The 27,668-nt window shown below is 39.0% G+C and overlaps 1 protein-coding gene across 5 annotated transcripts in view; it reads left to right on the top strand.

Moving 5' to 3' along the window:
* The window catches only part of LOC118593803 (interleukin 1 receptor accessory protein), a 148,645-nt gene that overhangs the window by 108,866 nt on the left and 12,111 nt on the right, over positions 1-27,668 (top strand). For 4 of the 5 annotated variants that reach the window (XR_004946308.1, XM_036203378.1, XM_036203377.1 and 1 more), the window contains exons 7-10: positions 2,768-2,894; positions 5,099-5,247; positions 19,618-19,767; positions 21,215-21,358. Coding sequence is in view for 4 of the 5 variants with exons in the window: in XM_036203378.1 (XP_036059271.1) it covers positions 2,768-2,894; positions 5,099-5,247; positions 19,618-19,767; positions 21,215-21,358 (570 nt within the window). In the remaining variant the exon portion in view is untranslated. Of the gene's footprint in view, positions 1-2,767; positions 2,895-5,098; positions 5,248-19,617; positions 19,768-21,214; positions 21,359-24,154; positions 25,745-27,668 lie in introns of those variants that run through there. The other variant, XM_036203380.1, reaches the window with a different exon arrangement.

Raw genomic sequence — 27,668 nt, forward strand, 5'->3', positions numbered from 1 at the left:
GATTGGCCTTGTAAGGAGTATAGGATGTGTTAAGAGGGTTGACCAGCCTCAAATGGATTGTATTTCCTAGAGTTCATATGGGCTTTGTGTGGTAGTTTGAACATTCTTGCCACTGCTGAATTACAAACCTGTCAGCCACCCAACTACATTTCATCTACTTATCATGCCACAATTCCAAAGCATTCCTAAACTCCTGTTCATTTCAACCTTCCTTATGAAAACAAGGACTCAAAATCTGTAGGGTGAAGTCAGAGAAGCCATGCATTGTAGTGGAAGGTCTGGAGTCAATGTTAGTCAGTTAAATCCAAGATAATTAGAGGTTTCTTTAGAGTCTAGGCAAGAATACAACCACAAAGCAGAGTTATTCTCAGCAGGCTGGTGTGACAGTTCCAAGCTGGGTCAAATCCTTACCCAATTCTTACTAACAATGTGACCTACAAATGCTCTTTAATGTGCAAACATTTCAGCTTTTGCTTCTGTCAGACATCAATTTTTAAAAGACCTCATGCTGTTTGATTAAGAATAAATACCTAGGGTAGGGAAGACTTACTTGGGAAGGAGGGAGGAGGGAAGCACAGGAGAGGGAAGAAGGAGGAATATATAACCTAAGGATATTTAGATAAGCTCTAGGGAATTATGATATTTTATGTTTACTTAAAGTTACATTTTATGCATATATATATATATACAAACATATATATTTATATGTATATGAAGTTTTACATACCACCTGGGATAAAAATTGCTTGCCCCCCCCAAATATAGACTGTTTAACAATGTTTAACAGTGCGAGACATAGGAAATCTCCTTTCAAGTTGTTGGTCAGGAGAGTTCAAAAACCTCCCCAAACAATATAGGCTGTCACTGTTGTCCTTGATTGCCTCTCCAAAATTGAAAGTAAGATCCTATCACTAATGATCCAGCACACTTTGAACACACAACTTGAAAGAATCAATCTAGATCTAACCTAGACGTCTCTTCCTTGAGGACTAGCTCTCATAGTATGGGAAGGAGATATGCAAGCTTCCCAAGGAGAGAAGGGATTAATAGTTCTACCAGTCTGCAAAGCCTACAAACCACATTACCCAGAATATCAAGATCTCCCAAAAGGTGCAATAATGGCACTTCTATACCAGGGCTAACCAACAACTGCTCAATTAGACTTAAAGCCTTCTCAATACTTAGGAATTCAGGCCTGACTCTGTAAACATAACCAGGTGGTAAGATCATGAAATCTAGAGGAGAACCTACTGTTGCCGTTTGCACAAACTAGGATAATTTCTGACTTCTGTTTAAATACCCACAGCTAATTCTCAGCCCTCATCAAAGAAGCTTCTCTTTGCAGCAAAGAAAATACTGATGAAAATGTAGAGATCCACTGGTCGTGAGGTGCTCATCCCCAGTGGATACATCTATAACACAGTCCCTTTACCTAAGGAGCATATACACATATGTCTGTAACTTTAAGTAACTGGTTTGTGGACTCCTCTACATCCCCTGGCGCTTATATCCTTTCTGCTTTACCTTCATTAATGTTCCCTAAGCTCCGGGAGGGGAAACAGATTTCCCATTTAAATTTAGACACTCAACAGCACTTATTTTCCTCAGTACTATAGTCAATGAGAAGTTGCCCGTGTTTTAGTAAATAGCACCCACACTCATGCAAACACTCATGATTAAATTCAGGGCTTCACACACACACACACAACATCAAAGTGTGAGGAGGCTTGTTGGTGAAAAGAAGGTGACTGGGGGAGTGGAAAGATGATGGTTTTGACAGGATGAGAACAGTCCAACTTCATTATATAAATGTATATGACTCTTAAAGAATAAAGTCAAACTATAGCAAGTGTAAGTATTTAGCTCTATTATATTGGTCTTGACATAGTTGTTGGCACTGTTATCACCGTTTGTGAACCAACCTCCCTCATCTCATGAGCCATCTCAGCTACATCGCTTAGAACTGCTGTTTTAAACTAAGTTTCTGCATGTTTGGAGAAATGTATTCCCTGGCCAGTTCTCTTAGTGATGATATCACAGTTGTCTTAGTGATAAGATCACTCCATCCTCAAGGACCCATCATCTAGCGACTCTTTTATTGGTCACTATGGTAGTTTGAAAGACAATAACCCCCATAGGCTTATATATTTCAATTCTTAATGCCCAGTTTGTAGAACATTTTGAGAAGGATTAGGAACCATGGCTGGGAGTGGACTTTGATGCTTCAAAAATCCCATGCCATTCCCAGTTAGCTCTCTCTGCCTCATGTTTTTGATGAGCTGTGATCTCTCAGCCATTGCTCCAGCATCATGCCTGCTGGCCTGCTGCTCTGTTCCCTGTTGTGATGGTCATAGCCTTTAACTCTCTGGAACCATGAACTCAAAATTAAATACTCTCTTTTATAACTTACCTTGGTCATGGTGTTTTATCACAGCTGAAAAGAAAAACTAAGACAGTAACAGTTTGTAAGGGGAATAACAAAATGGGAGGTTTGGGGGCCTAAAAAGAATGTCACCAGAGGTCTTCTGGCATTTTAGGGCATACTTATATAGTGTTTAAAAAAAATGGCCATTTTGGTGATTTTATTTACTACCCCTGGGCTTCTATTCTTGGTTTTATCCTTTTGTGCATTTGGTGTTAGAATGACATATGGTATATTGCCTTTTAGTGGCCACTAGAGAATCAGGTCAACATTAGTCATATGGAAGATGCATATTGATGGATTAATATAGATTAATGACATCTATTAAATTTGTTTGTTTGTTAGGAGAGGAACTTCTCATCCCCTGTAAAGTCTATTTCAGTTTTATCATGGAATCCCATAATGAGATCTGGTGGACTATTGATGGAAAGAAGCCTGAGGATGTCACTGCTGACGTAACTACTAATGAAAGGTATCATGGGCATATGCAGGAGCTCTGGTCATCATGGGTGTATGCAGGAGCTCTGGTCATTCTCAATCTAAGGTCTTGATGAATACTATTCAATGTACGTGATGATTGTTTTTCCTTTAATATAATTCAGCAAGATTTCCAAGTCTTCAGTCACTGCATCCCAAAGCAGGGCTACTGAACTTGCAAATCAAGTGGAGACTCTGGCCAGATTGAATGCCAGATTTGGAATTAGCATTGTCTTGAGGCTGAATATCTTCATCACAGTTGTCCCACGGGGCATGCACCATATTGTCCTAAACTCTACAAACTTCACATGTTTATGATTCTCATTTAGAAATATATGGAATATATCTCCCTCATGAATGAAAAGATAAATGAGAAGGAGAAATGTTGGGATGTTGTTACATGAAAGTATTTGTGTTATCTGTTTTAATCCTGAAGTGTGTCCAGATATTTGCATCTCTCCTAATTATGTTTATTTCATAACCATACCTTTCCTATCTTCCCCTGATACTTGAGAATTACTTGTTAAATGTTAACATTTTTGTTCTTTAAATTTCACTTTAAATAGTAAATGTACAAAGGTCTCAAAGAGCTAATATTTAAAAGCTAATAGGTAATAATGCAGACCTCTCTTAAAATGACAACATGGGTCACTTTATTCTTAAGTAAACTTGGAAATTTTTAGGGATTTAACAAAGAGGAATATTCAGGTCTCTGAAGACTGGAGATTTCTCTATAAGCAAGGTATAAATTGCTGGTGAGAATTGGTTTGCTACAGAAACTAATAAATCACAGTGATCAAGTATGTGACAGAGTATTGGGGGATCCCAAGTTTTATCACCTTGTGCAAGCAGACCTTAAGCTAATTGAATTTCTACAATTCAAAACCTTTTTCTTCCCTACTATCAAGTTGAGATTGTGGAGAAATTACAAAGTATCAACTTTGAACAGCTTCTTATCCTACTTAGTTAAAACAGTGAGATAACAGGCATTTAAATGTTATATGATAAATAAGTGACTGAGGAGGAGGTATTACAGGAGTTCTTAGGAGATTCTGTCTTTTTCGGGGGATTAGGTGGCACTCAACAGATAAAACAGTGTTCAAATGAAATTTGCTAAGTTAAGAAATGAAAACTGGTAAAATAAATTTTGTGTTCAAAGACCCAGACATTAGAGAAGCAGAGAAAAAAAATGAAAGTGAAAAAATAAAGCCTCCAAACATTGCATGTTTTAGAGAAGGAACTGATGAAAGATTCAGCTCAAGGCCCTGAGGGACAGTTATTGATCATTTCAGGAATTCTGAGAATTGAGATTTTCCATTTTCATATTAAATAAATGCTTATGAGAACAAAGTCATGTCATTCTACTTTGCTGCAATTAAGACAAACTTGCAGTGTTCAGGAGAGAAGGAAATTAAGCTTGGGAGAAAACTACTGGGCCCTTAAACACATTTTTATGACTGACAGTATGTCTAATCTAAAGGAAAACCTGGATGTGGGTCAGCTGAAGGAGAGATATATGTAGACCCCTTTGAGACAAGTAGTTGAAGGGGTTTTAAATCTTGGTCTTAGACTTACTGCAGTTTGGGTATATCTACTTTACAGTTCAGGTTTCTTGTTCTGAGCTTTCTTCTCTTTGCATGTTAGGATTTAACTATGCAGTTGCAACATTTCACACAAACATCCTGCCTGGGTTTGGAAGTCAAGCTTCCAGTATCTCTGCAGCATGACAGTTACTGTGGGGTTAGGATAGCTCAGATGAGCATTCATCAAGCCCTGCTGCAGTGTAGATGCATGTTCTGTCTTCAGGGTCTTTCAGTAAATTAGTCACATAATACACTCTTATACAAAACAGCCCAAACATAGGAAGTTTAATGACACTGCCCAAGGTACAGAGCATTAAATGACAAAACATGGATCAAACCCCAACCAAGTCTGATACCAGAAGGTTCTTTTCAAGCTGATACAGGCATCGTGCCTCAGCATGTAGAGCAAGGTGGCATATGGCTGTGATGAAAGAGATGTAGTAAGAACCTAGCACTGGGTTTTTCCAGCATTAGGATGATGTGTGGTATGATGAGACCCTTGTCAGCATTACATCTGCTCTCACCCAGAACTCTACAGTTGCTTACTTCTTATTCACACAGAGGGCATAGCCCTAGTGTCTCACAAACGTTTTGATTTCTTTCTCCTTGTGTGTAGTATAAGTTATTCTAAAACAGAAGATGAAACAAGGACTCTGGTGTTGAGCATCAAGAAAGTCACCCCTGAGGATCTCAGGCGCAACTATGTCTGTCATGCTCGAAATACCAAAGGGGAAGCTGAGCAGGCAGCCAAGGTGAAACAGAAAGGTAATGGATGCACCCAGCCGATGACTCTGTGAACTCTCAAAATAACACTGTGGTGAATAAGAAATAAAGGAGAGAACTCCGGCACCTAGAACATCTGATGCAAAACAATGAGTCAGCTAAATGAAAACTCTTAAGGGAAAGCTGCCATCTTTGTAAAGAGGCTCAATATGTTGGTTCTGATAGTGTCAACACCCTAGTGCCTAAATCATGCTTGAAAAATCCATGAATGCAATAACGAGACATAATTTGATATCTTAGATAATCATGAAAACCAAAAGTACTCAAAGATAGCAAAGATGTAATAGAACTGCTAGAGTCACATATTATTGGCAAAGTAAAAACATGCCTTTAGAAATAACTAAAAGCAGAGTTCAAGGGTCATAAGAAAAACTCCTTTGGGAATTTTTTCCTGAATTATGCATCCTTCACGATTGTTAGAAGTGTAAGAATGAATGAAACATAAGTAGCAGTCGTCCATTTGTCTACAAGTACATAAGGAAGGCATAGGATATTGAATCTCAGAAAAATGTAATTTCAAATTCACTTTTTATACGTTGTGTATCAATAGTTAGGCAGTCTTACAATGTTATAATCGATCAAATAAAACTTACTAAATTAGGAATTAGTTTGTTGTTAAAGTAATTTCTGTGTTCACATCTGTATTTTCATTTTTTTCTTCTTTATTATCATGTGTTTTAAATTTTTTACATTACCCATGGGTTTCCCTGTCCTCCTCCCTCGCACCCCAACCCCACCTTCCCCCCAGCCCCTCCCCTCCATTCCCATGTCCTCCAGGATCAAGGCACCCCTTGGGATTCATTTAAACCTGGTGGATTCAGTACAGGCAGGTCCAGTCCCCTCCTTCCAAACTGAGCAAAGTGTCCCTTTGTAAGCCCAAGGTTTCAAACAGCCAGCTCATGCACTAAGGACAGATCCTGGTCCCACAGACTGGGTGCCTCCCAAGCAGATCAAGCTATTCAACTGTCTCACTTATCCAGAGGGCCTGATCCAGCTGGGGGCTCCACAGCCTTTGGTACATAATTCATGTGTTTCCATTCGTTTGGCTATTTGTCCCTGTGCTTTTTGTTATCTTGGATTCAACAATTCACACTCTTGCAGACCCTCCTCTTTCTCGACAGTTGGACACCTGGAGCTCCACCTGGGGCCTGGCTAAGGATCTCCCCTCTCTGCACGACAGTTAGGGTTTTTAGCCATCTGATCACAGGACTAGGTCAGATCAGGCTTTCTCTCCACCATTGCCAGCAGTCTATAGAGGATGTATCATTGTGGATTTTTGGGGACCTCTCCAGCACTCTGCCTATTCCTGTTCTCATGTGGTCTTCATTTATCATGGTCTGTTATTCCTCGTTCTCCCTTTCTGTTCTTGATCCAGCTGGGATCTCCTGCTCCCCCAGGTTTTATTTCCCTCAAAACTTGCCCTTCATTACTCCCACTGTCATCCAGGTTGTTCATGTAGATCTCATCCATTTCTCTGTCATTGGGTGATCCTTGGGTCTTTCCTAGGGTCCCGTTTTCTAGGTAGCTTCCGTGGAGTTGTGTAGCAGTCTAGTTATCTTTTTTTTACATCTAGTATTCTCCTATGAGTGAGTACATACCGTGTTTGTCCTTCTGAATCTGGGTTACCTCACTCAGGATGATTTTTTTCTAGGTCCATCCATTTGCCTGCAAACCTCATGATGTCATTGTTTTTCTCTGCTGAGTAGTACTCCATTGTGTATATGTACCATATTTTCTTTATCCATTCTTCAGTTGAAGGGCATCTAGGTTGTTTCCAGGTTCTGGCTATTACAAACAATGCTGATATGAACATAGTTGAGCAAATGCCCTTGTGGTATGATTGAGCATTCCTTGGGTATATGCCCAAGAGTGGTATAGCTGGGTCTTGGGGGAGATGGATTCCCAATTTTCTAAGGAAGTGCCATATTGATTTCCAAAGTGGCTGTACAAGCTTGCATTCCCACCAGCAGTGGAGGAGAGTTCCCGTTGCTCCACATCCTCTCCAGCATAAGCTGTCTTCTGTGCTTTTAATCATAGCCATTCTGACAGGTGTAAGGTGGTATCTCAGAGTCATTTTTATTTGCATTTCATGGATAATGAGGAATGTTGAGCAATTCCTTAAATGTCTTTCAGCCATTTGAACTTCCTCTGTTGAGAATTCTCTGTTTAGTTCTATAGCCCATTTCTTAATTGGACTGTTGGGCATTTTGATGTCTAATTTCTTGAGTTCTTTATAGATTCTGGATATCAGCCCTCTGTCAGATGTGGGGTTGATGAAGACCTTTTCCCATTCTGTAGGCTGTAGCTTTGTCTTATTGACTGTGTCCTTTGCTCTACAAAAGCTTCTCAGTTTCAACAGGTCCCATTGATTGATTGTTTCTGTCAGTGTCTGTGCTACTGGTGTTATATTTAGAAAGTGATCTCCGGTGCCAATGGGTTCAAGAGTACTTTCTACTTTCTCTTCTATCAGGTTCAGAGTAGCTGGATTTATGTTGAGGTCTTTGATCCACTTGGACTTAAGTTTTGTGCTTGGTGACAGATATGGATCTATTTGCAGCCTTCTACACATTGACATCCAGTTATGCCAGCACCATTTGTTGAAGATGCTTTCTTTTTTCAATTGTACATTTTGGCTTCTTTGTCAAAAATTATATGTTCATAGGTGTGCAGGTTAATGTCAGGGTCTTCAATTCAATTCCATTGGTCCACATGTCGGTTTTTATGCCAGTACCAAGCTGTTTTTATTACAGTAGCTCTACAGTAGAGCTTGAGGTCAGGGATTGTGATGCCTCCAGAGGTTGTTTTATTGTACAGGAGTCTTTTGGCTATCCTGGGTTTTTTGTTTTTCCATATGAAGTTGAGTATTATTCTTTCCAGATCTGTGAAGAATTGTGTTGGTAATTTGATAGGGATTGCCTTCAATCTGTAGATTGCTTTTGGTAAGATCGCCATTTTTCCTGTGTTAATCCTGCCTATCCATGAGCATGGGAGATCTTTCCATTTTCTGACATCTTCTTCAATTTCTTTTTTTCAGGGACTTAAAGTTCTTGTCATATAGGTCCTTCACATGCTTAGTTAGTGTAACCCCAAGGTATTTTATATCATTTGTGGCTATTGTAAAGGGTGATGTATCTCTGATTTCCTTGTCAGCCTGTTTGTCTACTGTATATAGGAGGGCTACTGATTTTTGAAGTTGATCTTGTATCCTGCTATGTTGCTGAAGGTTTTTATTAGCTGTATCAGTTCCTTGGTTGAATTTTTGGGGTCACTCATGTATGCTAACATGTCGTCTGCAAATAGGGAAAGCTTGACTTTTTCCTTTCCAATTTGTATCCCCTTAATCTCCTTATGTTGTGTTATAGCTCTGGATAGATTTTCAAGTGCTATATTGAATAAGTATGGGGAGAGGGGACAGCCTTGCCTTGTTCCTGATTTTAGTGGCATTGCTTTGAGTTTCTCTCTGTTTAATTTGATGTTGGCTGTTGCCTTGCTGTAGATGGCCTTTATTATATTTAGGTATGTTCCCTGTATTCCTGATTGCTCCAAGACCTTTATCATGAAGGGGTGTTGGATTTTGTCAAATGCCTTTTCTGCATCTAGTGAGATGATCATGTGGTTTTTTTCTTTGAGTTTGTTTATATGGTGTATTACATTGACGCACTTTCATATGTTGAACCACCCTGGCATCCCTGGGATGAAGCCTACTTGATCATGGTGGATAATTGTTTTGATGTGTTCTTTGAGTCTGTTTGCCAGAATTTTATTGAGTATTTTTGCATCAATGTTCATGAGGGAGATCGGTCTGTAATTCTCTTTCTTTGTTGCATCTTTGTTTGGTTTAGGAATCAGGGTAATTGTAGCCTCATAGAAGGAGTTTGGTAATATACCTTCTGCTTCTATTGTGTGGAACAATTTAAAGAGTATTGGTATTAAGTCTTCTTTGAAGATCTGGTAGGATTCTGCAGTGAAACCATCATGTCCAGGGCTTTTTTTGGTTGGGAGACTTTAATGACTGATTCTATTTCCTTAGGGGTTATTGGACTATTTAAATGGTTTATCTGGTCTTGATTTAATTTAGGTATGTGGTACCTATCCAGAAACTTATCCATTTCTTTTAGATTTTCCAGTTTTGTGGCATAGAGGTTTTTGAAGTATGACCTGATGATTCTCTGGATTTCCTCATTGTCTGTTGTTATGTCCCCCTTTTCCTTTCTGATTTTGTTAATTTGGATGCTCTCTCTCTGTCTTTTGGTTAGTTTAGATAAGGGCTTGTGTATCTTGTTGATCTTCTCAAAGAACCAATTCTTTGTTTCATTAATCCTTTGAATTGTTCTCTTTATTTCTATTTTATTGATTTCAGCTCTCAATTTGATAATTTCCTGGCGTCTGTTCCTCCTGGGACACTTTGCTTCTTCCTGTTCAAGGGCTTTCAGGTGTGTTGTCAAGTCACTAGTGTGAGATTTCTCCAGCTTCTTTATGTGGGCATTCAGTGCTATGAATTTCCCTCTTAGCACTGCTTTCATAGTATCCCATAAGTTTGGGTATGTGGTGTATTCATTTTCATTTATCTCTAGGAATTCTTAAATTTTTTTCTTTATTTCTTCCTTGACCCATTGTTGATTCAGTTGAGCATTATTCAGTTTCCATGAGATTGTAGGATTTCTGTAGTTTTTTCTGTTGTTGAAATCTAACTTTAAACCATGGTGGTCTGATAGAACACAGGAGGTTATTCCAATTGTTTTGTATCTATTGAGATTTACTTTGTGGCCAAGTATGTGGTCGATTTTAGAGAAGGTTCCATGGGGTGCTGAGAAGAAGGTATATTCTTTTTTGTTTGGGTGGCTGTAGTTCTCAATTAAGTCCATTTGAGCCATAACATCAGTTAAGTCCTTTATGTCTCTGTTAAGTTTCAATTTGGCCGATATGTCCAGGGGTGAATGTGGGGTGTTGAACTCTTCCTTTATTAATGTGTGGGGTTTTATTTGTGATTTAAGCTTTAGTAATGCTTGTTTTACATATGTGAGTGCCCTTGTGTTTGGGGCATAAATGTTCAGAATTGAGACTTCATCTTGGTGGATCTTTCCTGCGATGATTATGTAATGTCCTTCATCATCTCTTTGGATTGATTTTAGTTTGAAGTCTATTTTGCTGGATATTAAGGTGGCTACACCAGCTTGCTTCTTAAGACCATTTGATTGGAAAGTCTTTTCCGAGGCTTTTATTCTTAGGAGGTGTCTGTCTTTGAATTTGAGGTGTGTTTCTTGTATGCAGCAAAAAGATGGGTCTTGTTTTCGTATCCATTCTCTTAGTCTGTGTCTTTTTACAGGTGAATTAAGTCCATTGATATTAAGGGATATTTATGACCAGTGATTGTTCATTCCTGTTGTTATTTTTATTTTTTGGTGGTAGTGTGTGTGTACTTCTCTTCTTTGGGGTTTACTGCTGTGGTGTTATCTATTGCCAGTGTTTTCATGGGTGTATCTGCCTTCCTTAGATTGGAATTTTCCTTCTAGTGCTTTCTGTAGGGCTGGGTTTGTGGATAAGTAGTGTTTAAATCTGGTTTTGTCTTGGAAGGTCTTGTTCACTCCATCTATGATGATTGAAAGTTTTGCTGGGTATATTAGTCTAGGCTGGCATCCATGGTCTCTTAGTGTCTGCATTATATCTGTCCAGGTCTTTCTGGTTTTCAAAGTCTCCATTGAGAAAGTGGGTGTTATTCTGATGGGTTTGCCTTTATAAGTCACTTGGCCTTTTTCCTTTGCTGTCCTTAATATTCTTTCTTTATTCTGTACGTTTAGTTGTTTAATTATTATGTGGTGAGGTGACTTTTTTGTAGGTTCTAGTCTGTTTGGTGTTCTATAGGCTTCTTGTATCTTCATAGGCATCTCCTTCTTTAAGTTGGGAAAGTTTTCTTCTATGATCTTATTAAATATATTTTCTGTGCCTTTGAGTTGGTATTCTTCTCCTTCCTCTATTCCTATTATTCGTAGGTTTGGTCTTTTCATGGTGTCCCAAATTTCTTGGACATTTTGGGTCATGACTTTGTTGGTTTTAGTGTTTTCTTTGACTGATGAATCTATTTCTTCTACTGTATCTTCAACACCAGAGATCCTCTCTTCCATCTCTTGCATTCTGTTGGTTATACTTGCCTCTGAAGTTCCTGTTTGTTTACTCAAATTTTCTATTTCCAACATTCCTTCTGCTAGTGTCTTCTTCATTTTTTCTATTTCCCTCTTCAGATCTTGGATTGTCTCCCTTGCTTTTTCATGATTTTCATTCAAGGATTTATTGTTTTCTTCTGCTGTAGTTGTCCTTTCCTCTAGTTTTTTATAGCGTTCTTCCCATTTTTTGTTTGTCTGTTTCTCTACTTTTTTTTAAAATTTCTTCTATATAAGGCTCTAGCCTCTTCATGATGTTACTTATAAGGTTGTTTTCTTCTTCTTCTTCTTCTTCTTCTTCTTCTTCTTCTTCTTCTTCTTCTTCTTCTCCTCCTCCTCCTCCTCCTCCTCCTCCTCCTCCTCCCCCTCCTCCTCCTCCTCCTCCTCCTCCTCCTCCTCCTCCTCCTCCTTCTTCTTCTTCTTCTTCTTCTTCTTCTTCTTCTTCTTCTTCCATTCCATGATGTTCAGGTCTAGCTGTTGGAGAAGGGCTAGGTTCTAGTGATGCTGTATTGCTCTTTATTTTGTTGTATGTACTTCTGCCTTGACGTCTGCCCATCTCCTCTTGGGTTTGTTCTTGGTCTTATCAGTGTACTTGGTCCAGAGAGAGCTGACAGATTTAGGGAGCCTCTCTCTGGTCCAGATGGAAGCTCTGGGCCAGATGGGAGCGCTGGTCCAGATGAGAGTGTTGGCGGGATAGGAGCTGGGGGGCTGGACTCTGAGTCTTGCGAAGTCCCTGGGGTCTCCTTATTTTGTCCAGATGGGAGCTCCTCTTGTCCAGATGGGAGTTCCTCTGGTCTCTGTTCCAGATGGGAGTTCCAGGGCAGGATGGAAGCTTGAGTGTGGTCTCTGTGTCTCAGGAAGTGGCTAGGGTCTCGGGCAAATAGGTGTGGGGGCAGGGTGTGGAGATTGCAGTGTCTGCCTGCAGTCTTGGAAAAGGGGAGCCTTCCTGCAGCTGATTGGCAGGAAACTGGGGCCAAGTTGGTCAGGTCCTACTGGGGTGGCCTGTGTCCAGCGGTGGGACCCAGGCGCAGTTGCCTCTCTGGCTATCACATCTGTATTTTCTAAAATAAATAAATCCTTTTTGTGTGAGCTGTTGCTCCTGAAACATATTACCTAAATTTCTCTTTGGATCTTTCCACTAACACAAATCCCAACCAATTGATCCCTTCCAGAATAATATTTTCTAGTGGTATAGAGTAAAGTTAACAGAGATGTCACATGGTAAGCATGCCATTCTGGAACATCCTAGCCCCTCACATGTGTTACAGTTTATAACATTTATATAGAAAATGAAAAAGTTGACTTATAATTGTTGCATTTGCATTGGAACCAAATCCTTCCTTCCTATCTATCTATCAACTATCTATCTTAAGCTAAACAACAAACAGGACACAATTGAATGTTTTGTGACAAATTAGAAAAAAATTGTATATAACTCTTGAGAAATCTTGAAGAATTTGTTGAGGATGTACTATTGCCTCCTCTCTCAGAAGCCACCATGGGCATGGATACACGGGATGCTTGCATCTTCAGCATTTGGTCCGTGGATCCTGCAGAATCACTGTAGTACCACCATGAAGTGTTTGTGCAGTGGCCTTGGATATCCTGATGAGATCCTGCTTTCCATGCAGCCCAGTTCTCTGATCCTGAAAAAGTCAAGCACTCGCCCAGCCTCATTATTTTTATCATAAAAATAGACAAAATAATACCACAACCCCAAAGGTTTTCAAAAATGCTCAGAACAAGCATTGTTATTAATTCATATTATCAACTGTTCAATAAATGCTAGCTCTTGTTTCTCCAAGGGTTTTATAGCCATAAATTGACAAAAGCATCTGTGATCAAATGAAGATCATTATAGTCTGGTTACAAAATAAATCAAATTACTTTAACTCAAGACCTCTTAGAGTCTTTAATATTTAGCATTCCAAATGAAGGTCTTCAGGGGTTTAGGTTGCTGCAGGCTGGGTGTTTTCAGTTGTGTTACCATCCAGATTGCTGTATTATAGAGAATTTGGGGGTTTTCTTCTAAGGCATGCACTTTAGTAAGTGAAGGTGACATAAATTGGTAACTTATCAAAGACTAGGATCAAACCACAAGTAAAATAATGTTTTATGTGGAAGACATGCACAAGGATGTCTGCCAGCCCACCTGAGTAGCACAGAAACTTGGATTCTGAGTGTAGTGGAGACAATATTGAAGCTGTGAAGGACATATGACCCACTTGGCCAGCTCTTAGATTTTACATCTGTACCTCATCAAAAAGATGACAGAAAGCGCAAAAGGGTGGGCCAGGCTTGCTTGTAATTCTGCCATGTGGGAGACTGAAGCAGGAAGTTTAGGAGTTCAAGGTCAGCTTCAGCTACTTAGCATGTTCAAGACCAGCTTGGACTACAGAGACCCCATCTCAAACAAACAAACAAAAAATGATAGAAGAGATTAACACATGGAATGAGAATTCCCTGTTTTATTGACAACACATTTCATCCATTCCATGAAATTACTGCATATGGGAGAGCTATAGTAAACATGTCAAATGTGTAGTTGTTTTATGATCAGAGAGTAGCAAGGTTCTAGGGAGTTAAATCATATGAGAAGTTGCCAAACCAGTTGCCAAAGAAGTTTGCTGTTGCACACAGCCAGTAGCAGTATGTGTACCCTTCATACACCATCTTTTCTCACAAGCTCTTGGGTTCATCAACTGTTAAGCGTCTAGCCCTCTTAGTAAATGAGTGTTTGCATCACACTGCAGTTGAGACACTGGTGATGATAAAGGCTTTGGTGTAAATTCATTGATCATTAATAATCTTTACTGTGAGGCCGTTAAAAACCTTTAGTCATTTTTAGATGGATCATTTGTTTTAAATTTAATGTGATGTATAACTCATACTACACACAAACATATATACAAGACACAGAAACATGTATTCACACCCACACATACATACACTGAATGCACATCCTTTGTTAACTTCTTTTAATTTTAAAAATAAGTTTATCCAGTTTGTGAATTTATTGATTTTTAAAAGATTTGTTTTTACTTGCATATATGAGTGTTTTGCCAGCATGTGTGTATATGTATCATGTGTGTGCTTAGTGCCTACAGAGGCTGGAAAATGACATCAGATCCCCTAAAACTAGAGTTAAAAACAGCTGTGAGCTACCATAGAGCTGCTTGGTCCTCTGTAAGACTGACAGTACTCTTAACCCCTGGGCCCCATGAGTTGATGTTTTCATAAGCAAAATTCTTAGTAATTTGAGGGAGCTCATTTTGCTAGTCTCTTTTTATGAATTAGTTCTTTCTGAATTATGTGCTCTTAGTCTTTGTTATATAAAGTCAAATGATAGTAGGCCTTTGTTCAAAGAATTCTCCTTTCTATTTAGGCCTGTGCTCCATCTCAGATCACAGTTCTGTGGGCGTGTGTTACAGATGGAGTCTGATGTAGGCTTTGCTCTGTTTCTTTACAGAAATGGTTGTTCCAACATCATGTTGAATGTCTCACTTTTTTTTCTTGAATTGTCTTGAAAGTTCAGTCAAAAATTTAATTATCTCTATGACTTCCTGCATTCCCTTACTCTGTTCCTTTAATCAACTAGTCTGTGTTTTGTTGAATACCATTTTATTAGTAGAACTTGAAATTACTAAATAAGACACTATATTCCATCTTCTCTATTTCAAGGTGATTTCACTATTTTAGAAAATACATATTTTCCTTACATATTTTAGTACCAGATTGTCAATTCTATATAAAATTCTTCTGAGATTTTGATTGGGACTGAATTAAATTTGTGACTAATACTGAAGATTTAACAATATTGGCCCTACCAATCCATAAAGATGACAAACTTCTCCATTTATATAGAGTTCTGGTAATTTATTACATCATCTTAAAAAAATTGAGTGTTTATGTTTTTAGTATATGTCACATTTGTCTCCTAAGATTTTAATTTTATGCTATCAGATTTTTAAAGTTTTCTAATTGTTTATTAATAATAAATAGTAATGCAATGATTTTTATGGCTCACCTTGAAGTGCTCTTCCAAAGTTCACTAATTCTTATGATTTTTGTGGTTTTTTTCCCCTCTTATTCTTTTTCCTTAAGATTGTGTTTTCTGGTCTTAGTTTTCTGAGTTGTTCTCAAGGATACTTCCTTGTTCTCCTAAGTTGTCATGTACGGACATGCTTTCTGTGTATCATTTCCTCACCATCTTTTCAGAGCCTACAGAGGCTTCAGTGGTTTGTGTTATGATAAATGATTTGTAGGTATTTTCAAGAATATATTTTTCATGTTTTGAATCTCTGACTCACTGGAATGTCTCCATTGCTATTGCCTATTTATTCTGTATAAGTGTTCATTAAAAAACAAAACAACAACAACAAAAAACCTCTCAGCAGACACATTTAATATGAATTTTAAAGTACTTTGCTAATCATTCAATCATCTCTGCCAATTCTGGATTCTATTTTTACTTATTCATATGTCTCTAAGTATGGGTCCTTTTATTTTCTGCTGTCTAGTGTTTTATCATTTTTCTGGGCATAATAGATGTTATGTCATTGGATGTATTTTGTGAGAATGTTGAGTTTTATTGTAGCAGGTGGTTAATTGGTTTACATTACAGGTCTCCTCTCTTTCCCCCCTCCCCTTCTACCCTCCGGAATTATCTTAATAATATGTGTTCGAGTAGTTAGACATGCCCCTTTTTGGTAGGACTGAGTGGGCATACTTCTCAGGTACAGCCATTTTGGCATCACAGGCTAGCCACTGTGTCTTCACTCTGAACCTGAACCCGTGGGCACCCTCAGATTTGCACATGTTTCTACAGGTTTTCCTTTTCCTAGATGGTCTTTAGAGGACATTGTAAATGCAAACCCAAGTGTCACAGCTTTGCATGTGGCCACAGACTGAAGATAACCTCGTGCAGATTTCTAGAGTTCATTTTTTACACTGCTCTCTTCTTTCTGTTACTTAGGCCCTGAAATTCAACCCAACACAACAGTCTAGACTCTCATTTCTCTCCCTAGCTCAGAGCAACCACCACTTTCTCATGACTTTCCTTTCTGTACCAAAAATCTAACAAATATCTTTGGTAATTATTAGAAAGAAAAGGATATAATGACTATGGGTTTATATTACTTATTACCAGTTCTCCAACTGTGAAAAGAAAAAAAAAAGCATTATTTTAGGTATTCTGAATGACAGGTTCCTTCATTACCACTCCCTTCTTTAGGTAACGAAGGTGAGGTCCAGAGGACAGAGATTGTAGCCTCAGCCCTAAGCCCCTCAGATTTGCAGATCAATTCACCCTTCTCTGTTTTGACATCACTTAAATAAAACACTCTTTTTGTGAACATTTCAGACAAATGGTCATCACCACAATTTTAAAAAAAATTATGCAGAATTTAGTACTGACTAGCTCTGTGGCAGGGGACGTTTGAAAGTCCAGGCAGCATTTGGAGGGAGTGTCAAGTCCAAGGACAATAATGAAGAAAGATAATTTGGGTTGCCAAGGACAAATCTTATTGTAGAGCCAGAACCCAAAGCAGGGGACAGGACCAGGGCTGGGGTCCCACGTTCTTTTAATGAGGATGGCTGGCTGGGTACGCGGGCTTCAGGGACAATTTATGATACAGACTGCAAAGTAAATTCTGATTTTGGGAGTAACAATAAGCAAATGACAGCATTTGGCTACATTCTAATTGAGACTTAGTGAAATCAATGAGAGAGGGAGTTCAGGAGTCCAGGGTGGTCAGATTGCATCACTCCTTTCTGAGTAGAAACTATTTTGTCTAAAATTGCATCAGTGCAAAATCGTTATGCCAAATGCCAAGACTTGCAGCGGGAAGGACATAAAATATAGACCAAGGGTCACTTTTCCTGTGAGGTCACTCTGATTTATAAGACAGCCTTTTTGAACCATAGAAAAGCAGCCTAGTGGATTATTCATATTAGGGTCCAATTAGTTAAGTACTGTTAGGGAGTCTTTGACAACAAGATGAAGCCAGGACATATAATCTGTAAATCTGAGCCGTATCATTGGTGATACAAAACAAAACTGAAAAATCTATGAAAAGTAAAAGAGACAGTAGAGAGATAGGGCAGTTGATCTTTTGGTCATTAAGCAAGACCTCTATTGATATTTGGAAAAGTACCCACCCATTTAAAGGGCCATTATCACTGGACCCCAGCATGGGAGCACACCTGATAACAAGGTGCTAATGGTCAATTCCTGCGCTCCCCTGTGCTAAATAAAATGCCATTTCAGAAGTCCTCCCAGCCCCTGCCCCCAGCATATGATCAGTAATCTAACACCACAGCAGCTTTCCACAAAGACCTGTGCACTTTGAGAAGAATCTGGTTAGCAGTCCCACCCTGGAGGAAATTCTCCCAAGCCTCAGCTTAGCAGAGGCTCAGCACCTATTGTTCAGCTGATCATGTCTCTCTGCTCTAAGAACTCCCCTACCGCCCCCCCCCTTCCTCCGTTTGTCCCAGGTCGTCCTATCACGTGACCTGCTTTTTCCAAACATCGATAACAATTTTTACACTAACCAAATGAATTATTCCCGTCTTTTTCTGCTTCCCCTGCATTAGATTTTTATCCCGTCCTATCATCTCGCCCTTTTATCCCCCAAGCATCTGGCACCTACAGGCCAAGAGAGTCATTATCAAGCCAGCCAATACGAACCCCTGCTTCATTCACTTCCAGCAAATTACCTTGTTTCCTCCTCAAAGTCCTCAGCTTCAGTGCCACAGCCGATATAGCAAGAAAATGATATTTCTGCCATTGAGTGTAGCTTTGGGCTTCTTTCATTATCCTGAAAGAGTAAAGTTCTATTTCTGGAAAAGTTTGTTGAGATCCCAGGTGCCCCAGGAGTAGGATGGACAAAAAATGGTTTCCACCTGGAAGGCTATGGAGATGTAGTTTATTGAGCAGGGAGTGGGAAGGAGTGTCCAAGGACTGACTGTCTACAGTTCAATAAAACTGCTTAAATAAAACAATAAAAAAAAGAGTAGATATTTCTATGGACAAAGCGCAGGCTGAGAAAGACAGCTTTATTGGTAAAAGATTATACAAAATAAAGACATATGCAAATGAACTTGTAAATTAAAAGAAAGGAAAGACACACTCAGGCCAGAAGTCACACTATGATCACAGCATGCTGTATGCTTTTCCTGGTACCTTAGAGGCAAGGGCAGTGTAAATGAGACAGGACAGTGATTGGAAACTTAGTTAGAGCAGCAGGCAGTGTGAACAGGGCTTCTGAATTAATGCCTAGTTTTTTAATAAATGTGAAATTGTCACACTCTAAAAGCCTGCCTATGATATCCACAGTGTAAGAAAGTAAGTCGATAACAAGGAATCAGTCAAATCTCAGGTAGTTCAAGTCAGTCTTTGAAGTATTTGTCATAGAACTGTGAGCTTAGGAAATATTAGAACCAAATACCACTCACCATTCTGTAGACTCACCAAAACCCAATGGAAATACTACTTTGAAGCTTCTTTTTAAATAAAGGAAAGGAATTAAATTTCACTGACATTGATGTTAGAAAGAGGATGAAGTCAAAATTAATAGACACAGTAAGATTTTTGCTCATTACCTCCTCTGATAATGGGCCTCTCTTCAGGGAGGGTTCTTGGGAGAACACGACAAGAAAGGATCAGTCATTGGATACAATACTTTCAAAACGACCATTGACCTGGAATTTTGGCACATTGTTGCAGTCTCAGTACACAGGAGGCTGAGGCAGGATCCTTGAGTTTGAGCCTAATTAGCAGGACCTTCTCAGTTTATATATGGCTGGATATAGTTCAGTGGTAGAGCTTGCCTAGCATGCACAAGGCCCTGTGTTGAGTTGAATATAACCTTCCTGGAAATCCTTCCCAATGTTAAGATCCTATTTTATTTTTTATACATTTAGGATCTATTCAAATCACTGAGTAATTTGAAGCACTTTCTGTGCCATGAACTATAAACAACAACAACACAAGAGTAAATAAATAGGATGCAATCTAGTATTAAAGAAACACTGCCTGGTCTGTTACTGGGTTGTTTCTGCTTGTCAACATTTGCAAGTCAAGTGGCAGACATAGCTGCTTGGCTGATGCAGCCTTGAAGAAGATGGTGGGTCACTACAATCACTAAGTAGAAATTAACTGTCATCATTGTTATTATTTTGTCATTTGCTCTAGTAATACCGCCAAGGTACACAGTGGAACTTGCCTGTGGTTTTGGAGCCACGGTCTTTCTGGTGGTGGTTCTCATTGTGGTCTACCATGTTTACTGGCTGGAGATGGTCCTCTTTTACCGGGCTCATTTTGGAACAGATGAAACAATTCTTGGTGAGTGCTGGAAGTAGGATGCAAATCTCTTGTATCATCATCTTTAGACTGCATGTTTCCTTAGCAGATAAACCACTGCATTTAACAAGATTATCTTTTATTTTAGCTCTTACTAGTAAAAAATCTTTCCAGTATGCACTGTTCACCTTTCTTGATGGATTAATTAATATGATTTAATCTAGACTAGCATTGTCCACATTTTTAAAAAAATGTGATGTATATCACAAATGAAATTAACACTTTTCCCCCAATGGTTCAAAAAGCATAGTGAAAATAAGGGTGTGACTCAATATTCATACATCATTATTTCAGCATAAAAATGATATTAAAAAGTTAATGAGATGTTTTGCAGCCCTTAAATACAGAATGTTACTTTGCAGTCATGGTACATCTCAGTAGAGACAGCTGCACTCAGATGGTCAACAGACACATGTGACTCTTGGTTACTGGATAGGACAGTGGAAGTTCACAGCCTTTTGTTTTGCTTTGTTTTTGTCCTTTGTGTTTTGACACAGTATCTCATTGTATAGCCCAGGCTGACCTCAATCCTGAGTACTGGGATTGCTGGCATGTGCCACCATGTCCAGCTGTAAGTTCCTTCACAGGCTTCAAGGGAAGAGGTGTGGACCAGCAGCATCATGACCATCCAAAGGCATTTAGGTGGAGAATCTTAAACATGATTCCTCCTGAACCAGAATGTACACTTTAACAATACCACTGGGTGGCTCGAGTGGACATTATAGCTTAAGATTTATCGTTCACCTCACTCTCACTATTAAAAATATTTCCAATGTTTATTCCTGGCAGAAATTTCTTGGCAGTATGAACTAGACATTTGAATCAGTACTGTACAAGAAAAGAAGAAACAGCCCACCCTATAAGACTCTAATTCAGCAGACCTTGGGAAGAAACACATAATCTATATTTCTAACCACTCATGAATTTTCTTAAACAAATTTAGGAAAGATCAATATATTGATCTTAACATAATTTAATTCTCGTTCTTTTCAGGTATAATTTAGTCAGTTTCAAAAACTCTTTCTCAATTTAGAATTGTAATGTATTAGTAAGTAGTTTTCCAGAACACTGAGTAGAAATTTCCTGTTTGGCATTAGCTACCAGCACCTGTGGTGTGCATCCCTGCTCCCCTAATTCATGGAACAGTCTTTGTCTGCTACAACAGGGTCTGCTCCCTCAGATGAGAGCAGAAGACACATCAGACACAATCTCACTCTCCATGGTCATTCGTCCAGAATACTGTGAATTACAGTGAAATCTGCCACATTGTTCACACAGGCTAAATAAATAAATAAATAAATAAATAAATAAATAAATAAATAAATAAATGGAAAGAAAATGTCCAACACCCAGAAGTCAGACTTAAGAGAAAAAAAATTTTTTTGAGAAGTTTTTCTAATTTACTCTGGCTCTGTGTTCCTTTTGCTAGATGGAAAGGAGTATGATATTTATGTTTCCTATGCAAGAAATGCTGAAGAAGAGGAATTTGTGTTACTGACACTCCGTGGCGTTTTGGAGAATGAATTTGGATACAAGCTGTGCATCTTCGACAGAGACAGCCTGCCTGGTGGAAGTAGGTATTTCACATGAGCACCCAGAGTGATACCCTAAAGGGCAAAGTGGAACTTGAGCTTTTGGTGCATGAATGGGTTGTAGCACAGTAATGGTTTTAAGATATTGAATGTACAACCCCTTGAAGTAATGGAAATCTTTTCCAGAGCTACACCTACATTGTAAGGTGGACACTATTCAGCCTAGCTGATGGGTTTAAAATTTTCCATTGTAATCTTTAAGAACTCCAAGTAAGAAAATAGGCAGTCCTGAGGAAGTCTATCGCACTGGAAGTTAGATTTTCAAGAAGCATTAGGCTGACATACACTAATATTCCTACATTTTTTTTCTTTTACAAAGACCAAGTATAGAAAGTGTTTCTTTACAAAGACTGAGTTTTAGTCCATTTAACTGGAACAGAGTTGCAGGACAGAGAACAGAGCGTTTCCCTGTTGATACAACATGCCCTTTGCCACTTTCTCATCCCTGCCTCACTTCTGAGCCAGTAGTCAAATCTGCCTTTTCATTTTTTGTAGTTCCTTTTCTTTCAGTGTGTATGTTTGAGTTTTAGCTTAAAATGTATAAGGCTATTGCATTCTAGCAAGTTTATAAGGAAACGTTTCAACTAGTGACTAGTGAAAAAAAAACACAAAAAAACAAAAAAACCAATGCTTCCTCTTTTCAAGTCCAAACGGTAACAAAGTCGTGGTTCATTTGGGAGTTTTGTAGCAAGCATGTCAGCAACACTGCAATTTCCAATAAGACTCTTGTATCTGAAATGAGTGAACTGCCTCCCATATGGAGTATAGCAAGCTCCGCCACCCGTCATTAACTGTTTGTTTTAGATGTTTTTGAAATGGGTGGGTAATTGATACCTGGAACAGTTTTTTCCCCTCTCATTTTGAGTTAGTTGATCAGTTTTCTTATCTGCCTAACCATCACCCAAGGCGGAGCTTGTGTTCTACAGAAGATCTCTCCTTTAGTGTCATTGTGTCATGAAATGATCACTTACATGGCTAAAGGCAAAATTCTACTCATGTTGATACTTAATTTGCCCAACCCATTTATGCATCTATTTATTCGTTCACAAAGCCGATCAAAATATCTTATCTACTATGTGAAAAGTGATTAAAAGATACACAGTATACATCTGGGTAAGACCTTCCATGGGGGTGCTGACAGTCCTTTGAAGAATGCATAATTATTCTTGCATATTACATGCTCTATTCCCTTCAGATTCCTCTTGCTGCTCTTCCTGAGGCCTCTTGGCTGCTGGACCTCTTTCTATGCGTATACATGGTCATCCTCCAGTAGAAATATTTAAACACATACCCATTCCTGGATTCTTCCCCAGGCTGCACGTTAGATTTTAATTGGCAAGTCCTTCCCTATTACTTCTGCCTGCACCTGTGAAGATTAAGAATGGAAATGACTGCTGAGGGAGTGTGATACAGGTTTCCACAACACCAGCGCACTGCCTGGAGCTAGCTAGCTTCTCTCCTCCAGGTGAAGGATTATGTGGGTTTCCTTAAGCATCTGTGAGGAGATAGATTAGTCCCAAGAATTTAGCAGCAGGAATTAATCAGAGCCCTTGAATAAAATTGGGCTGCATTTCCATTTTCTCCACTTTGTTTTTTGTTTTTTGTTTTGTTTTTTTTTTTTTTCAACTTGGAGAAAGCCTTTGCAAGTTAGTGAATGTAAACACACCAGCTAGCAGTGGCTGAAGAAGGGCTTCCCAGTGGCTAGAGGCTAAGGAGAAAGATCCATGTTTTGCTTTCATCTGCACAGCAGAGAAAAGGAGCTGATGTGGGAATACACGGATAGCCAAAATGCATTTGCTTGAGTTACTAATCCAGCAACATAGTGACATCAGTTGGCATCAGGAAAGTCCACATCTATAGCTGGCTTTCTTGGACTGCCAGCCCCCAAATCACGACATGAAAACTTATTATTAATTATGAATGCTTGGCCTTAGCTTAGGCTTGTTTCCAGCTAGTTTTTTTTTTTTTTAATCTCTTTAGCTTACATTAACCTATTTCTATTCATCTGTGTGCTACTCTGAGGCTCCTTTACCTCATCTACATACTGTTCATCCTGCTTTCCTGCTTCCTTCATGTTTGGCTGGCTGGTTCCCTTTTCTCTCTGCCCACCAGCCCAGTCTATCCCTCTTCTGCCTAGCTATTGGTTATTCAGCTTTTTCTTAGACCAATCAGGTGCCTTAATCAGGCAAGGTGAAAAAAACAACACTTTACATAGTTAAACAAATTCAGCATAAACAAAAGTAACATCTTTACATAAACAAATGCAATACATCTTTATGCAGTTAAACAATCATTCTATTCTACAACACACATCAGCAGACAGAGCCTCAAATGTGACATAATCCGCTCTTGTCTTTGGTTAGCTGCAAATGAAACTTGGGGCCTTTGAACCTGTGTAGTACATGTTTTTTCAGATTTTTCATATGATTCTTGGGTACCTTTCCAGGTCTAGTTTGGCTGGGCCACACACGGTTTGAAGAAACTGGTGTCAGGATAATGTATCTATCTCATCTTGTTCAAATAGTGCTTTTGAGGACCAGGTGACCCCAGCCTACCATATTTTGGTGTTAGCTTATTTGGACATGTTTTGGGCATGGGGCATTTATATATAACGTCATTTTCCCTGAGCAGAGTGACATTCAGTGACAGTATGCTTGGACCAGAGATGAAGTTGCTCAGATTGTCATTCCCAGGCCCTTCCCTGCCTCTGCTCCTTGAGCTCTGCACATCAGGTAGTTCCTGGCCAACACTAATCCCCATGGTGTTTTCTTTCCCAGTTGTCACAGATGAGACCCTGAGCTTCATTCAGAAAAGCAGACGCCTCCTGGTTGTCCTAAGCCCCAACTACGTGCTCCAGGGAACACAAGCCCTCCTGGAGCTCAAGGCGGGCCTAGAAAATATGGCCTCCCGGGGCAACATCAACGTCATTTTAGTACAGTACAAAGCTGTGAAGGACATGAAGGTGAAAGAGCTGAAGAGAGCTAAGACGGTGCTCACGGTCATTAAATGGAAAGGGGAGAAATCCAAGTATCCACAGGGCAGGTTCTGGAAGCAGCTGCAGGTGGCCATGCCAGTGAAGAAGAGTCCCAGGTGGTCTAGCAGTGACAAGCAGGGCCTATCCTATTCATCCCTGAAAAATGTATGAAAGGGAAAATGAAGGAGTGAAAAGAACAAATGGGCTCACGGAAGGAAGAGCCCCTGCTTCCCTCCTAGGCTGTGGCTTCATAGATAGATAAAGAACACTGTCTAAGCCCCTCATATGAGAACATCCTAGGGACTGTGTGGCTGGCAGTTCTGCTTCTCGGGCAATCCTAAGGGTTAGAGTGATGTCTCTACAGTCTGTCACCAGTTCTAAAGCCATGATGATCTTTGCAAGTAAAGATGTGTCTGGCGCATCCTCCATCTCTGTTCCTCCCTCTATTTTAATCTCTTTGTAAAAATTTCACCATTATGGAGCCACTTTGCCCAGTGACTCGAAACTCCTTTAATGATATGTTACCTGCATGGGAATATTACCTGTTTCTCAGTAAGATTTTCCTTTAATTTAATTTTATTTTCTGTCATCCATTAAACATATGATCAGGGACTAAATCTATTTCAACTGAGGATAATTCACTCCATTGCTTATTTGTCTGTTGAATCCACCACCTCAGCAAGACTAACAGTCAAACTACAGCTGTTCTTCATGACTGATTAAGTTTCATACCGCTTTCCTGCTACTAAACCACACTTGTCCTCATCTCAGGTAATGGATATCATATTTATAAACTTGAAAAAGGCATGGCTTTTATTTTATCATAGTAACTTCTCAATGGTGTACAGATAGATAAGTCCATACTTGTCACTACACCTTCCTACCTGTTGTATCCATCATACACATTTCACAGGTAGCACCAAGCTTTTAATGGTGCTAATGGAAAGCAAGAAAACATCAAAATGCTCTCAGGGAATTTTTGACATGGGAAGAGAGCATATAACCAGATGCTTGCAATTTGTCTTTTAGTTCCAGCCTTACTAATGTGAAAACCAGGAAAGTGGTTAATCCACACTCATTCGCACCTCTTCATTATGAAGTGGAGCAGAGAGGGAGTGATTTTCCTTTTGGCATTACTATTCTAAGTGAATGACCACTTCCAGTTATTTATTCACGAGTACATGTAGTACCTTGTTCCAAATGAATCACCCTGAAAGTCACTGTTGATGAAACTAAGTTTTTTTTCAGTTTTAAGGTGAATTTTACTATTCCTCAGACTTGTAAAAGTGAAAACTAAGCGAAACATTTACATTTAGAGTGGCCAGTTTCTACATCATGTCTAACATGTGTGTATACATATGTTTATATATACATATACACATATTTGATCTCTGTACATGTGAATGTTATGTGTGTATGTATATAGAAGTTCCAAAAACTATGTGTATGTGTGTATATCCACTTGCCTATAAATTATCTGTGGGTATGTATTTGGGGCTACACACATACAACTTTAACCACTGGTACAATATTAAAAGCCGGTAGAATTCTTGTCCACTTTTAAAATTATGTTTGTAGTGTGATGGCTTTGTGTTGGTGTTTTCATTCCATTACTGTTCTATTTGTAAATTTTTGGTTCTCTGTGTGTAGTTATCATTGCTCTTGCCTTCCTTGTGTTAGTATGAATGACTTACTATTCCTACAGCTGATCTGGGGTGCAGGGGTATCTCTCGTCCGAGGAGCTCCCATTGTCACGGCTCACAGAAGACAGTCACCTGATATCAGTTGATTTTTCCAGTATAGTCCTGCAGACACATTTAGAGTCTAAGTTATATTAATCTCAGTGCTCAGCTGTGTGGACTGTTGAGTGGCGAAGAAAAACAGGTATAGGTGTAAATGAGTCTGAGTGTCCTATGAAACATAACTCATAATTTAAGGAAGACTTTATCCAAGTTAATGTTAATAAGCAATTCTAAAATTATCTCTTACTTTTAAGTGGTCATCAGTATGTATGTCCACAATAAATCATTGCTGTGTGTTAGAATTATTGATTACTCTGAATTGAAAAGGGTTCCCTTGTGAATCCCTGACATAAAACTATAATATATAGTCATTCTTGCATCTAAATTTTTTAAAAAGGTGAATGCTTTTTGTTATTTCAAATAATTACCATTTCCACTAATAACCCTTTACTCACAGTACCACATGAAAGCTGGCTCCAGATAAGCTTTGAAAGTCACTCCTGGTATGAGCTCTAGGGAAGCAAGGGCCAAGCTCCTCACCACAGGCCATTCTCTGCACTGTGCAGTTTCTGCACTGTTGGATTCTATATTCATCCCAACTGCTATTACATGCCACTAGAAATGCCTCTGGGGTTTCCTATTTATATTCCTCTTTATTATATTGAGCCTGTTCCCTTGCTATAGTATAAAGCATATCAAATCTAAACAACATAGCTCATCCTAAGTGAACTTAATTACAAGACTCTTGTCTGTGTTTCAGAAGATGCTCCATACAGAACAGCAAGGGGAGGAGAGGGTCACACACTTGTACTTCAGAGAACGAGAAAACACATCATGTCTCTTATGAAAAAAACCCTCCATAATTTTAGATTTATGATAAAGGGAACTTCTGCACCCAGGTTAATAAAGAACCATACTATATAGAGTTATAGAGTGTCTACTTACACAGCCACATGTGACTTATTTAATTCTCTTTTGTACCTTAGATGAATGAGTCCCTGGGATCCTAATTAAAAAAAAGTACTGCCTTATACTGGGAAACAAAACATCACTCCACTTGTTACTTATGCATTTGTTTCCATAGGTTTTAGTACTTTAATACCTTCTTTTTAATTTTATTCATAAACATTTGTATTTTCCATTTTCATTTGATTTGTATATTTACATATTTTTACAATAAACCATTTATTTTCACCTTTGAATTTTATTTTGTGCATGTGTTTTGTGTCCTTATATTCATGTTTGGGCTTGAGAAATAAGTAAAAATAATGATTATGCTTGCCAAAAGAAATGAAATAAGTTATAATAGTTAAATATTTATTGAAGAATAAGAAAAATGTGGACTTCGTATCAAGAACACTTCCTTTGTGTATGAGGAAAAGAATTGCTTAAGTAAAGTGCATAGCCCAGAAGTAAAGTGCATAGCCCAGTACATGAGGACGGGGGCTGGGGGGAGGGGAGGTAGAAGCCACACTTAGCATCACTTGAAAACAAAACCACAGTTACTTCTCCGGTTTCAGCTTCAAACACTACTAATGCACAGACAACTCTCACCAGTCAGAAAAGAATGGAGCC

Source organism: Onychomys torridus, chromosome 12 (genome assembly GCF_903995425.1).
Source record: "Onychomys torridus chromosome 12, mOncTor1.1, whole genome shotgun sequence".
In the NCBI taxonomy this organism is placed as follows: Eukaryota; Metazoa; Chordata; class Mammalia; order Rodentia; family Cricetidae; genus Onychomys; species Onychomys torridus.